The sequence below is a fragment of the Sus scrofa genome, chromosome 6, assembly GCF_054392235.1.
Source record: "Sus scrofa isolate SSC_HxYL_T2T_F1_AM1 chromosome 6, Sscrofa_HxYL_maternal_Yorkshire_Landrace_v2.0, whole genome shotgun sequence".
Classification (NCBI taxonomy): Eukaryota; Metazoa; Chordata; class Mammalia; order Artiodactyla; family Suidae; genus Sus; species Sus scrofa.
This window is the reverse complement of record NC_139388.1, coordinates 101,350,466-101,365,227: the sequence shown is the minus strand read 5'-3', so window position 1 is coordinate 101,365,227 and position 14,762 is coordinate 101,350,466. Positions and strand designations below refer to the sequence as shown.

Here is a 14,762-nt window from a genome sequence, read left to right as displayed (position 1 = left end):
CCCCGCGCCGGTGGCCTGGAAGGACCCCGCCCCGGAAGCGTCGAAGGACCTCGCGCCGGCGGCCTGGGAGGGCTCCGCGCAACCCACTCTTCCGCCTGCGGCGAGACCATGTTCGTTCCCTGCGGGGACTCGGTCCCCGACCTCGCGGGATGCACGCTCATGATGGTGAGTCCAGCCCTGGCGGGCGGGGGGCGAGACCGGGCGGCGACCTCCAGGCTCGCGCGGGGCCGTGTTCCGGAGCCCTTGCAGGCAGAGAGCCGACCCTGCGGGTTTGCGACCTGCTGTCCGCTCTGGTCGCCGGTTTTTCGCTGTACACTTCATCCTGGGAAACCCTTTCTCAGCGAATTCTAGGGTCATGCTCAAACTCGCAAGTCATTGTCAGTATTCAGGAGCCTCCGGCGTGGCTAGATGTCACGTTTGCCAGTAGCTAGCACATGGTTTTATCGCTGTTCATTCATTGTTTCAGTGAGCGTTCTTTTCTGTCAAAATGTGAAAGTAAGACCAGGTTCTTATCCTCAAAGAGTTTGCAGTCTGATTGTAAACACATGTAGGTAAATAAAGTTAGAACCTTGAAAAAGGTGCAGAAAAGCCCTAAGATCTGTTGGGAGAGGGAGGGGCACAAACACCTGCTGAGAAAAGTTTCCTATGTGGAATCTGAAAAACTAACAGAGAACAGATTGGTGCTGGCTAGCAGGGTGGACAAAAGAGGTGAAGGGAATCAAAAGGTATACACCTCCAGTCAAAAAAAGTCCTGGAGGGAGTACCCATTGTGAACCTGACTAGTATTCATGAGGATTCTGGTTCCGATCCCTGGCCTTGCTCAGTGGATTAAGGATCCCGCCGTTGCTGTGAGCTTGGTGTAGGTTGCAGACCCTGCTGGTGTCCCCGTTGCTGTGGCAGTAGTATAGGCCAGCAGCTGTAGCTCCAATTTGACCTCTAGCCCAGAAATTTCCATATGCCGCAGGTTCGGTCCTAAAAAGCAAACAAACAAACCAAAAAGGCCTGGAATGTAACTGGCAGCATGGTGACTGTAGTTAATACTGTGCTGTATATTTGAAAGTTGCTGAGAATAGATCTTAATAGTTCTCATCACAAGAAAAAAAAATTTCTGTGGCGACAGATCTAAACTAGACCATAGTGCTCATATGGCAATATGTACAAATGTGGAATCACAGTTTGTATACTTGACACTGATAAAATGTTGTATGTCAAGTATGTCTCAATTTTTTAAAAGAATGGTAGTTGAAAGTCAGCTTTTGACAATTTTAATTATGTTAATGTACAGAGGAAATGTCAATGGATGCTAAAATTAGCATGTGATAGGTAGAAAGATTGACATCATTTCAAAGGATCTCCCTGAAAAGATATTTATTAATCACAAAAGAGAAAAGTTTATTTTTGCAGGAGGTACCTGGCATGAAAAAAAAAAAAAGAAAAAGAGAAACTTCATAGAGAAAGAAATGTCTGAAAGTTACTAGCGGTGGAGTTCCCGTCGTGGCAAGTGGTTAACGAATCTGACTAGAAACCATGAGGTTGCAGGTTCGATCTCTGGCCTTGCTCAGTGGGTTAACGATCCGGCGTTGCCATGAGCTGTGGTATAGGTCGCAGATGTGGCTCGGATCTGGCGTTGCTGTGGCTGTGGTGTAGGCTGGCAGCTACAGCTCTGATCAGACCCCTAGCCTGGGAACCTCCATATGCCGAGGGAGCGGCGCTAGAAAAGGCAAAAAGACAAAAAAATTAAAAAAAAAAAAAAAAAAGTTACTAGTGGTACCTTTGATAGCTAGTGAAGTGAAGAGGGAAGTTGTATTGGGTTGAAAAAATGGAAGGAAAAGTCAAGACATGTATGTGTTTGCATTTGTTCATTAATTCAGAAATTAAGTTCCTGCTTATATTTTAGTGGGCAGCCAGAGGGAATTTTGGCTCTGGAGGGACACTGAAAAGTGAGGTGGTAGCTAGGGGAGTGTGTGTAAAAGGGGAAGGTTTTTTTATTTTGTATTTATTTATTTATTTTTTTTTTTTGCTTGTTAGGGCCGCCCTCAAGGCATGTGGAGGTTCCCAGGCTAAGAGTCGAATCAGAGCTACAGCTGCCAGCCTACACCACAGCCACAGCAACATCAGATCCAGGCCACATCTGCGACCTACATACACCACAGCTCACGGCTTAACCCACTGAGTGAGGCCAGGGATGGAACCTGCAACCTCACGGTTCCTAGTTGGATTTGTTTCCACTGTGCCACCACAGGAACTCGGGTAGAGTTTTTTAGAAGGAAAGATCAGGGTTTGGGCAGATGTTTCATTTTGTACATGTTGAATGTTCGTTGTCTGTGATATAACCGCGTAGAGATAGTCTTTAGGCTCTGGGGTTTAGATTAAGTGTTCAGCGGGTAGGTGGAGTTGGCATTGGGCTACTCGAAGTCATGGGGATAAAATATAGGTGCTTAGCGTGAAAAAGAAGCTCACTCCAATTTTTAGGCACTAACAAAGCAAGTGGAAAGAAGACCCAAGAGCACTGTTGTTCATTCCTCACAGCCTTTCCCACCTCTTAAAATAGTCTTTTTCCCAAGTCTGGGTGTGGCTGTCTCCCTTACTTCTTTCATGGTTACTGGTCATCTGAAATGACTCTTTTCTTGATCACCCTATTTAAAATTGCATGCAACCACAAACACACACACCCCCTTACTCAGTTTTTCTCTATGGCACTTACCATTGTGTATTTTACTATTTATTTTGTTTATCACAGCAAATGACTCTCACTAGATGGAAGCTGCACAAGAGCAAGAACTTTTGTCTTCCTTTGCGCTCCCAGTGCCTAGTACAATGATTGACACATGATAGATATTCACTAAGTTTTAACTTAATAGTCTCAAAGGTGGGGTGATGAAAGGGTCAGTAATGAGCTGTGACAGTAACTTTTAAGAGTGTTGCTAATTTGGATGGCATACTGAATATACATTTCTCTTTCAGCCTGCAGTGTCTGTTGGAAATGTTGGTCAGCTTGCAATAGATCTAATTATTTCTACACTGAATATGTGTAAGATCGGTTACTTCTATACTGATTGTCTTGTGCCAATGGTTGGAAACAATCCATATGCAACTGCAGAAGAAAATTCAACAGAACTCAGTATAAATGCTGAAGGTATGTTTTTATTCTCCTACAAGTTGGAGTAGTTGTAAATTAGGAATGGACTCTTCGGTTATGTCCTGCAGCCCTTAGAGCTGGCTCTGTGCAGAATCCACTGCTGGTCACATCATATGCATCCTGGTGTAGGTCTTAGCCTTTTCTAAATGGCAACTCCCTTGAGAGATGAGATATTTACTGGTGTCCTTGAATAGAATTTGAGATTTCTTTCTCTCTCTCTTTCTTTTTTTGGCCACATCTATGGCATTTGGAAGTTCCTGAGCCAGGAATCAAGCCCAAGCCACAGCAGCAACCTGAGCTACTGAGTAACAACACCGAATCCTTAACCTACTCTGCCACATGACAACTTTGAGATTTCTGTATATGGTTTTTTTGCCCTTTTTTGGGGGGGTGGGGTGCACCTGTGGCATTTGGAAGTTCCTTGGCTAGGGGTTGAATCAGAGCTACCTACAACTGCCAGCCTACACCACAGCTCACAGCAACACCAGATCCTTTAACTCACTGAGCAGGGCCAGGGATCAAACCGGCATCCTCATGAATACTCGTCAGGTTCCTTACTGTTGAACCATGACAGGAACTTCTTGCGATTTCTTTTTTTTTTTTTTGTCTTTTGTCTTTTTAGGGCCGCACCCATGGCATGGCTAGGGGTGCAGTTGGAGCTATAGCTGCTGGTCTACGCCACAGCCACAGCAACGTGGGATCTGAGCCACGTCTGCAACCCACACCACAGTTCACAGCAATGCCAGATCCTTAACCCACTGAGCGAGGCCAGGGATCACACCCGCAACCTCATGGTTACTAGTCAGGTTCATTAACCACTGAGCCACTACAGGAACTCCCAAGATTTCTATATTTTTAACATGTTTTTTTTTTTCCCTTTCATCCTCAGGTTTATTTTCCATCCTTACTGGCCTATGTAAACATCAGTGATTCCAGGGAAAAGAATTGCCCTGGGTCTAGTCTTGTGCGTTTAGTGTATGCTATCTGATATAGGCCTCAGTGGGCCTCTCCCATCGTCGTAGAATCCATGATAATACAGAACCCCTAAGGCTCAGAGAGACTGAATCATCTAATACCTCGAAGGTGTAGGCATCCCCGTACATCTCCATAATCCCTCATTGGGCCATCAAGCTTGACTCATCAGGGCACATGGTTCATGTCACAGCATTATAATCATATGAGACTGCCCTACCTGAGCAGGGGAAATTCCCCAGGCCCTCCCACCCCCACCCCGCTTACTTGGTGTGTGGCCAGCTGCTGGGTCAGCCTCTCAGTTGTCTGTTCACCCTTTTCAGGTAGAAGCCAGAGGTGACAGAGGAGATGAAAGATCATACATAGGTGGAATGAGAAAGAAGGGAGCGTTTAAGACTTCTGTGTTATCACGAGACAATTCTAGTTGTTGCCTTAAGGGAGGAAGGGCTATGAGTGGTGGAACTAGAGTTTGTGTGCTTAGCCTTTTGATGACAGCTGATCTATTGAGGGTCCCCTCTGAGCTGAATGCTTTGCAACCACACATACTCATTCCCTTAATCCTCACAGCTGCTCCCTAGGGGGTTTCATGGATCAGGGGCCCTCACACAGAGAAGTTATAGCCTGGCCCCTGAGACCTGCCTCCCAAGCGCCACAGCACCCTGCTTATGCATCTGCACTCCCACACAAGACCCACTGGCTTTCCTGACAAACTGGCAGCTGGTCAACTGGATAAAGTTCTTGCTTCCTTTTTTTTTAAGTGCCACAACTGAGGCATATGGAGGTTCCCAGGCTAGGGTTTGAATCAGAGCTATAACTGCTGGCCTACACCACAGCCACGGTAACAAAGGATCCGAGCTGTGTCTGTGACCTACACCACAGCTCACAGCAATGCTGGATCCTTAACCCACTGAGTGAGGCCAGGGATAGAACCCAGGTCCTCATGGATACTAGTCAGATTTGTTACTGCTGATCCATGATGGAAACTCCATGGATATAGTTCTTTAATCCACTTTTTGTTTTTTGTTTTTTTTGTCTTTTTGGCATTTCTTGGGACGCTCCCGCGGCATGTGGAGGTTCCCAGGCTAGGGGTCTGATCAGAGCTGTAGCTGCCAGCCTACGCCACAGCCACAGCAACGCAGGATCCGAGCCGCATCTGCGACCTACACCACAGCTCACGGCAACGCCAGATCGTTAACCCACTGAGCAAGGCCAGGGATCGAACCTGCAACCTCATGGTTCCTAGTCGGATTCATTAACCACTGCACCACGACGGGAACTCCCACTTTGTTATTTTTTAAGATAAAGTATTTTGAAATAATTTCTAGACATCATGACATTCCAGCCCCAATTAACAAAATTAGCAGTTTCTTAATATCTTCCCATATACTATCCATACTCAAATTGGACCAGTTCACCCAAAAATGTCCTTTAGTCTGTCCAAACCAGGACCCATAGTACCTCTCTGTTGCGCCTTTGAAATCTGTTTTACTTTTGGAGTTCCCTGGTGGCTCAGTAAGTTAAGGACCAAGTGTTGTCACTGGTATGGCTCAGGTCACTGCTGTGGCTCAGGTTTGATCCTTGGCCCAGGAACTTCCACATGCTGTGGGTTCGGCCAAAAAAAGGAAAAAAGAAATCTCTTATTACTCTACATAGCCTCTTTTTTCCCCTTCTTCATGAAACTGACTTACTGAAGAAAACTGGAAACACTGTCCTCTAGAATATCCCACCTTCTACATTTGTCTGATCACTTCCTACTCTATCCTTCTTCACCCCAAATGTACCTAGTGGTCACCAGTTCTGCCGCTGCACCATAGCGCTGGTCATAGCACAGCTTACCAGCTCAACGAGATGGTCCTCAAAAGAAGTTGGGCAGCAAATCTTAAGCATCAGTGGATCAGGCCCCTCGTAAAAGTTGCTGAAATTGTGGACCCTTTTCACAGAAAAACTTACACATATTGACTCAGAAAATTTTGCGTGTTATTTCAGGTCTTTCAGAAACTTCTAAAGAATAGAAATGTACACAGTCCAGGGATTTTATTGCATAGCTAACATTCTCCTACATTTTATTCTTCCTTCTGTTAATCCCAATGAGTGTTAACTGCTTTCTCCAAAAAAGAGGGGAGAATATCAGAAACCAGCAACATTCTCTCTTTTTTTTTTTTTTTTGCTTTTTAGGGCCACTCCTGCAGGACATGGAAGTTCCCGTGCTAGGGGTCTAATCAGAACTACAGTTGCCACCCTACACCACAGCCACAGCAATGCCAGATCCTTAGCCCACTGAGCGAGGCCAGGGGTCAAACCCGAATCCTCATGGATACTAGTTGGATTAATTTCAGTAAGCCACAAGGGGAGCTCCTTCCCCAGAACATTCTTAGGAAGGATTTCATTTGTCATAATGCTAGAAATTTCCAGGGGACTACTTCTCTAGTTTTACAGTCAAAGAAGAGAAATGTTATTTATTTATTATTTATTTATTTTTGTCTTTTTAGGGCCACACCTGTGGCATATGGAGGTTCCTAGGCTAGGGGTCTAATCAGAGCTGTAGCTGCTGACCTATACCACAGCCACAGCAACGCCAGCCCACTGAGCGAAGGCAGGGATCGAACCTGCAACCTCATGGTTCCTAGTTGGATTTGTTTCTGCTGCGCTACAACGAGAACTTCAAGAAAAATAATTTTTTTTTTTTTTTTTTAGTCTTTTTGCTTTTTCTAGGGCCGCTTCCCATGGCACATGGAGGTTCCCGGCTAGGGGTCTAATCGGAGCTGTAGCCGCCAGCCTACACCACAGCCACAGCAACATGGGATCCATGCCATATCTGCAACCTACACCACAGCTCACGGCAACGCCAGATCCCTAACCCAGTGAGCAAGGCCAGGGATCGAACCCGCAACCTCATTGTTCCTAGTCGAATTCGTTAACCACTGAGCCACGACGGGAACTCAGAAGAAAAATAATTTTAGATATTTTCTTAAAGTTCACTTTCGGGAGTTCCCATCATGGCTCAGTGGTTAACGAACCCAAATAGCATCCATGAAGATGAGGGTTCAATCCTTGGCCTCACTCAGCAGGTTAAGGATCCAGCATTGCCATGAGCTGTGGTGTAGGTCGCTGATGTGGCTCGGATCCCACATTGCTGGGGCTCTGGTGTTGGCCAGCGGCCATAGCGCCTAGCCTGGGTCCTAAAAAAATATAAAAACAAAAAGTTCACTTTTCAGAAATTAATCTTTTTCACAGAATAAAGCCCACAGGTCAATTTTGAAGGTGTTTTGTTTTAACAAATGATACAGTTCACATGCTCTACGTTTTAATTACCAAAAACAGGGGCATTCCCTTAGTGGCTCAGTAGTTAACGAATCCGACTAGGAACCATGAGGTTGTGAGTTTGATCCCTGGCCTTGCTGAGTGGGTTAAGGATCCGGCATTGCCATGAGCTGTGGTATGGATTGCAGATGCGGTTCGGATCCTGTGTTGCTGTGGCTTTGTCGTAGGCTGGTGGCTACAGCTCCGATTAGACCCCTAGCTTGGGAACCTCCATATGCCGAAGGAGCGGCCCAAGAAAATGGCAAAAAATAATGATAATAATAATTACCAAAAACATTTTAAAAAGTTCTTCTAATTCAGTTTTAATTGTTATCATTAATTTCATTTATAATACCCCTTTGTTCAAACTATTGTGTGGTTTCATTTTCTTATAGTGTATGCATCACCTTCAAAGAAACTAGTGGCTCTTCAGTTAAGATCCATTTTTATTAAGGTTAGTATGTTATTTGTGCCTTTATAAGTTTGTTGAAGTAAAATATAATGAGAAAATACTTAATCAGTATCATTAAGATTAAAAAATAATTTCTTTATATTAGTATAGTTAAGCAAGATCTGGTTCTATAGAGAAATAATCTTAAAAATTTCAGAGTTGTTACCATTATTTCACGAATACATTAAAAGGAATTAGAACATATGGCTTGGGACTTAACATATTCTTGATCCAGGTAGCATTGGTGAAAAAATTTAGGCATGTGAATATTATAGGATTATTCTATTTGTGTTACATTTGGCATCTATATAAAATTATGTATACATCAGAATGTATTCCTTTTTTTTTTTTTTTTTTTTTTTTTTTTTTGCTTTTTAGGGCCACACCTGCAGCATATAGAAGTTCTCAGGCTATAGGTCTAATCAAAGCTGTGGCTTCCTGCCTACACCATAGCAACACCAGATCCAAGCTGTATCTGTGACCTATGCCACAGCTTGTGGCACCACTATATCCTAAACCCACTGAGTGAGACCAGGGATCAAACCTGCATCCTCATGAATACTAGTTGGGTTCATAACCTGCTGAGCCACAACAGGAACTGCTATATCAGAATATATTCTGGGAGTTCCCATCGTGGCTCAGTGGTTGGTGAATCCGACTAGGAACCATGAGGTTGCGGGTACGATCCCTGGCCTTGCTCAGTGGGTTAAGGACCTGGTGTTGCCATGAGCTGTGGTGTAGGTTGCATACTCGGCTCGGATCCCACGTTGCTGTGGCTCTGGCATAGGCCGGTGGCTACAGCCCCAATTAGACCGTCCCCTAGCCTGGGAACCTCCATATGCCGTGGGAGCAGTCCTAGAAATGGCAAAAAAAACAAAAAAAAGGAACATATTCTGAATCTGGAGTTCCCATTGTGTCCATGGGGACGTGGGTTGGATCACTGGCCTCACTCAGTGGGTTAAGGATTTGGCATTGCTGTGAGCTGTGGCATAGGATGGCAGCTGCAGCTCTGTTTCAACCCTTAGTCTGGGAACTTCCATATGCCTTGGGTACAGCCATTAAAAAATAATTAATTAATTAAATTTTGAATCCAACTTCTTTTCTCTTCCTGGCCACCACTTCAGTCCAGCCATCATCATCTCTTGTGCACCCCCATCCACCACAAACACCACCACCCATGAGCATTTAAGTCTCAAGCAAATCACGTCATTTCTATCTTCAAGTATCCGGGGGCTGTGCATTCACAGCTGCTACCATGGCCTGTCAGCCTCTCCCTCTGGACTGACACGGCAGCTGCCGCACACATGGAGCTATTTAAATTTTGATTCATTAAAAGTAAATAAAAATTCAGATCTGGAGTTCCCATCATGGCTCAATGCAAATGTACCCAACAGGTATCCATAAAGACTCAGGTTCAATTCCTGGCCTTGCTCAGTGAGTTAAGGGATCTGGCATTGCTGGATGTGCTCCTAAAAAGACAAAAAAAAAAGTTAATTATAAAAAAATTCAGTTTCCTGTCACAGTAGGCATATGCAAGTTCTCCGTAGCTACTCGTGCAAGCAGCAGCCATGAAGTGTTTCCATTGCCAGCGTCTGCTGCGTCCGAGCCAACATCCAGCTCCAGCTGTCCTGTGTGCCTACAGCCTGCTTCCCCCTTTGCTCACCCTGCTCCAGCCATGCTGGCCCCCTGTTTTGTTGAAACAGGTTATGCTCATCCTCTCAGTCTTTCCACTAGTTTCTCTGCCTGGACGACTCTTCCACTTGAGATATAAATGCTACCTTCCTTTAGTCTTTGCCCAACTGTCACCTCTTCAGAAAGGCCTTCCCCAACCACCCTTTCTGTCATCTCATCCCAAGCAAGTCTTCTTCACAAGGCAGCACTGCCTCCGTCCCCACTTCTACCTACAACGGAGAGGAGGGACCTGTGCCAGATGGATTGCCTTCTGGATTTCCCTGATTGTTTCCTCCTGATTAGATTCAGGGCAGAAATTTCTGCCAGGAACATCTCATAGATAACAGTGTGGTATTTTTTTGTTTTGTTTTGTCTTTTTAGGGCTAGACCCAAGGCATATATGGAGGTTCCCAAGCTAGGGTTGGAATCAAGAGCTGTAGCTGCCAGCCACAGCCACGGCAACTTGGGATCCGAGCCACATCTTCGACTTACACCACAGCTCCCAGCAACACAAGATCCTTAACCCACTGAGTGAGGCCAGGGATCCAACCCTCATCCTCATGGATGCTAGTTGGGTTCATTAACCACTGAGCCAGGACGGGAGCTCCAGTGCGGTGGTTTTTAAGTAGGTAGATCACTGAAGGAGACACCTGGGAAACCAACATGTGGCTTCCTCCCAATTGGCTCGTCTCTGATGGTAAAGATGAGATGGTCCCTGTGCCTCACCTTTCACCCTTAGCCTGAGGACAGCGAGTGGATCTAGAGAGAATGATAACTTTAGTATATGTGAGCTGTGCATCATCATATAAAGTGGGTGAAGTATTACACAGACTGCTCCTATTATGCTCTAAGACCTAACTTGCAGCTTTTCTTTTTATTCTTTCAATGGTATACACAGTATAAATCAAAGTCATTCTGCGAGAAACTGCTCTCCTGGGTGAAAAGCAGTGACCTTGCCAAAGTCGTCGTTCTTTCGAGCAGTCACTCCTATCAGCGCAATGACCTCCAGCTCCGCAGGTATGTTTGGCCTTTGCAAAGTTATTTTTGTTATAACTAATATGACGTTATGGTGATTTCTCTATGAAAAAGTTAAAATAGGTGTTCCCTGGTGGTGTAGCAGTTAAGGATTCAGTGTCGTCACTTGGAGTTCGATCCCTGGCCTGGGAACTTTTGCATGGCCAGGGCGTGGCCAAAAAAAAGTTAAATTTTTAAAGCCACATATATCCTTTTGTCTCCTCCCTGGGATTTGGAAAGAAGGTAAAAGAGGAGTTCCCATCGTGGCTCAGTGGTAACAAACCTGACTAGTACCCATGAGGACCTGGGTTTGCTTCCTGGCCTTGCTCAGTGGGTTAAGGATCTGGCATTGCTGTGAGCTGTGGTGTAGGTCGCAGACATGGCTTGGATCCCATGTTGCTGTGGCTGTGGTGTAGACCAGCAGCTGCAGCTCTGATTCAACCCCTAGACTTGGAACTTCCATATGCTGTGGGCTCAGCCCTGAAAAAAAAAAAAAAAGGAGGAGGTATCAGGAAGAGAGAGTTGGGTGGGCCCTGGCAGGTCCTGGGGCTGTGGCAGTGGGTGAAGGCAAGGTGGTTCTGGGGCTCTGCTTTAGGTGCTGTCCTGTGCCTGGCACAGAATTCAGCTGATGAAGAGGAGAAAGGGTACCTCAGGTTTATTGGTTGATCATTTTTGAAAGATTAGATTGATTTTTTTTCCTCTTCTTTTGACAGCATGTGGAAGTTCCCCAGGCAGGGATCCAATCTGCACCATAGCAGCTGCTGCAGTGGCAATGCTGGATCCTTAACCTGCTGTGCCACAAGGGAACTCTGAAAGATTGAATTGATATTTCTGTTGATTTCTATATATTCAACCATTTATATTTACAGAAATCCAATTGCCTTCCAAGTATAGCTCCCAGGCATGTCAGATTGAATTCTCAAATACAAGACAAAGTATCCAAGAGTTAGAAAATATAAGCTATTTTATCATTTGTGTGCCTATTAAGTGATGAGGGAGCACCATCAGCCAAAAGTAGCTGTTCAAAACTAGAGTGAATTTCTAGGACTCTCAGAGTAGACGTCCCATTTCTAAGGCTCTCACAGTCTACCTGTGGAAGCGCTACTATGGGAACCTTCATGCCAGCCCTGCCTTAGGTTCAGTTTTCCTGTCTCTTTATATGCTCTCCTAAGTTGGAAACAGCAAGCCAGAGCAATACTGTTCACACATTATTCTTCCACAGACTGATGAAACTTGTGTTTTGCCTTGTGCGACAGAATATAAGGAGAATGAGGAGTTCCTGTCGTGGCTCAGTAGTTAATGAATCCGACTAAGAACCTTAAGATTGGGGATTTGATCCCTGGCCTTGCTCAATGGGTTAAGGATCCGACGTTGCCGTGAGCTGTGGTGTAGGTTGCGGACGCAGCTGGGATCCCGCGTTGCTGTGGCTCTGGTGTAGGCCGGTGGCTACAGCTCCGATTCGACCCCTAGCCTGGGAACCTCCATATGCTGTGGGAGCGGCCCAAGGAATGGCAAAAAATAAAAGACACACACACACACACACACACACACACACAAAATATATATAAGGAGAATGAGATGATTTTTACTAAAAGAATTGTTATTTGTCTTAATGTTCTTACTTACAAGTTTTAGAAAGTTAATTACATGATTTTTTTCTAGTACTCCTTTCAGGTATCTGCTTACACCCTCCATACCAAAAAGTGTTCAAAATAAAATACAGAGCCTTAATTGGGAAGAAATGGAAAAAAGTCCATGCATCCCTGAAATAGATGATTCTGAGTTTTGTGTCCGTGTTCCTGGAGGAGGTATCACAAAAACGCTCTATGACGAAGGGTGAGTTTGCCTGTGCACTTGTTCCCTGCCTTATTTGAAAATGAAAGTGAGATAATTGGGAGAGTGTCTGGATTACTTATTGGAAATTTGAAAATGTCTTTGCTAAATAGGTGCTGTGTTACAGTCAACGTAGGGGTTGAAAATGTGCTTATAAGTGATCTTATAATGTGGCATCTCCTTGCCTAAGACCTGGCAGGTTATCTCAGCTATAAAACTGACACCCTGGAATCATCATCTTGTATCAGCAAAAATACATTTACTTACTCTTTCTTTGTTGCAGCTGTTCTAAAGGAATCCCCATGGCAGTTCTGCTGAAATTCGTTTCAGAAGGAGACAATATCCCAGATGCGTTAGGTCTCGTTGAGTATCTTAATGAGTGGCTTCAGATAATCAAACCATGTGTAAGTTTTACCCAAACTTAAACCTCTGCATTTCTCTGGTTATGTATTCCTAAACTTACCTTTTTATATAGGATTTAAGTAGGCCAAATTAGGGAAAGTTGGTTAAATATAGACTGATTTTCTGCATTCTTAGTGTTGCATTAATTATACCGAATAGCTTTTTATAAAGATAACCAAGTCGTCTTAGGAATTCAGAATTTTTTTTTTTTTTTAAGCGAAGGGTATAGCTGTATGAACAATACTGTACCTACTGAATATGTATTATAATTAGAATACTTTTCTCTGTTATGAAATAAGAGCATTACACCAGGGAAATCAGTTAGCCTTTAGCCATAACAGAAGTATCCAGAGGCTGCTGTCTATGGTAGGTAACTGTATAATTCATGCCTTTGCAGAAAACAAATAGATACAGGTCTCACAGAGCTGATTTTTTTTTTTTTTTTAACCCGTGTTTCTTTCTTTTTCTTCTTCTTCTTCTTTTTTTTTTTTTTTTTTTTTTTTTTTGCTTTTTAGGGCCACAAGTGCAGCACATGGAAGTTCCCAGACTAGGGGTTGAATCAGAGCTACAGCTGCCAGCCTATACCACAGCAATTCAGGATCAGAGCTGTGTCTTGGACCTGCAGCCCATGGCAATGCCAGATCCTTAACCCACTGAGCTAGGCCAGGGATAGAACCCCAGTCCTCATGGATACTAGTTAGGTTCATTACCATTGAGCCACAATGGGAACTCCAACCCTTGTTTCTTTTGAATTTGATTCTACTGTGTGGACTCCATTCTCAGCCTTTGGGCATATCTTTATCATTTGGAACTTGAGGAGATTTATCTTCAACTGATATAAGGACATAGAAATTTATTTATTTTATTATTATTATTATTATTTTGCTTTTTAGGGTCACGCCCGCAGCATATGGAAGTTCCCAGGCTAGGATCCGATTGGAGCTACAGCTGCCGGCTTACACCACAGCCACAGCAGCATCAGATCTGAGCTGCGTCTGCGACCTACACACAGTTTATGGCAACGCCAGATCCTTAACCCATTGATCGAGGCCAGGGATCGAACCCGCAACCTCATGGTTCCTAGTCGGACTTGTTTCCACTGTTCCATGATGGGAACTCCAAGACATAGAAATTTATTACTTTGTTTTTTCCTTATGCAAAACTCAGCCCAGTTCCTGTGTAGCACAGTGGGTTAAGGATCCAGTGTTGCCACAGCTTTAGCACAGGTTACAACTGCAGAGCACGTTCGATCTCTGGCCCAGGAACTTCCACATGCTGTGGGCACAGCCAGAGAAAAATAAAATAAAACCCAGCTAAAACCGTTAGAAGCAAAAGGAATAACAAAAAGAGAGTTTTATAATACATGTTAAAAGGAGATTTAGTGGTGAAGTTGAAGAGTTAAAGTATCTTGTTCTTCCCTTGCAGTGTGAGGACCCCACAGAGTCGGCCTTGCCGTGGAAAATGCCCAGTTCTTGGAGACTGCTCTTTGGTAGTGGCCTTCCCCCTGCACTTTTTTGATCTGTTTTTAGTTTTATACCTCATGTCCCAAGACACTTACTACCAATACAACTGTTAAACAGCTATATAAAAAGTTGTATTGCCTGAGGATATATCAGGAAATCTTTACTTTCCAGAGGGAATCTCAAAGAGAAGAAGATTAATGAAAGATGGTTTCTGCCATGATTTTCATCATATACAACAAATGTAAATTTTGTGCAATAGAGTATTTCCTAAGTAATTTTGTCTGAAATGTGTCTGTCCTTTTATCTTTTTTAATGCAAACTTCTATATTAGTTTCCTATGTCTGTGGTAACAAGTTACTGCAAAGTTAGTTGCTTAAGACAAAATATATTTATTATCTTACAGTTCTAGAAGACAGAAGTCCAAAATAGGTATCACTGGGCTAATCCAGCTGTTGGCAGGGCTGCGTTTCCTCTTGAGGGTCGAGGAGAGAACCCATTTCCTACCCCTCCTCGGCTT

General features: G+C 44.2%; 1 protein-coding gene across 1 annotated transcript; it reads left to right on the top strand.

Annotated features, from left to right (window-relative positions):
* Positions 1-42: 42 nt before the first annotated feature.
* Positions 43-14,520, top strand: PSMG2 (proteasome assembly chaperone 2). The gene is made up of 7 exons (XM_003356342.6): positions 43-165; positions 2,965-3,136; positions 7,807-7,865; positions 10,432-10,550; positions 12,210-12,383; positions 12,664-12,784; positions 14,208-14,520. The coding sequence occupies exons 1-7, from the start codon at positions 109-111 to the stop codon at positions 14,298-14,300; spliced, it is 795 nt and encodes a 264-aa protein (XP_003356390.2). The 5' UTR covers positions 43-108; the 3' UTR covers positions 14,301-14,520.
* Positions 14,521-14,762: the final 242 nt, after the last annotated feature.

Bases quoted from the DNA above. Each gene is read 5' to 3' on its own strand.
- PSMG2 (XM_003356342.6), top strand. From the start codon at position 109: ATGTTCGTTCCCTGCGGGGACTCGGTCCCCGACCTCGCGGGATGCACG. The intron at 7,866-10,431 runs GTTAGTATGTTA...TGGTATACACAG, and splicing joins TAAGATCCATTTTTATTAAG to TATAAATCAAAGTCATTCTG. The intron at 10,551-12,209 runs GTATGTTTGGCC...ATTTTTTTCTAG, and splicing joins AATGACCTCCAGCTCCGCAG to TACTCCTTTCAGGTATCTGC.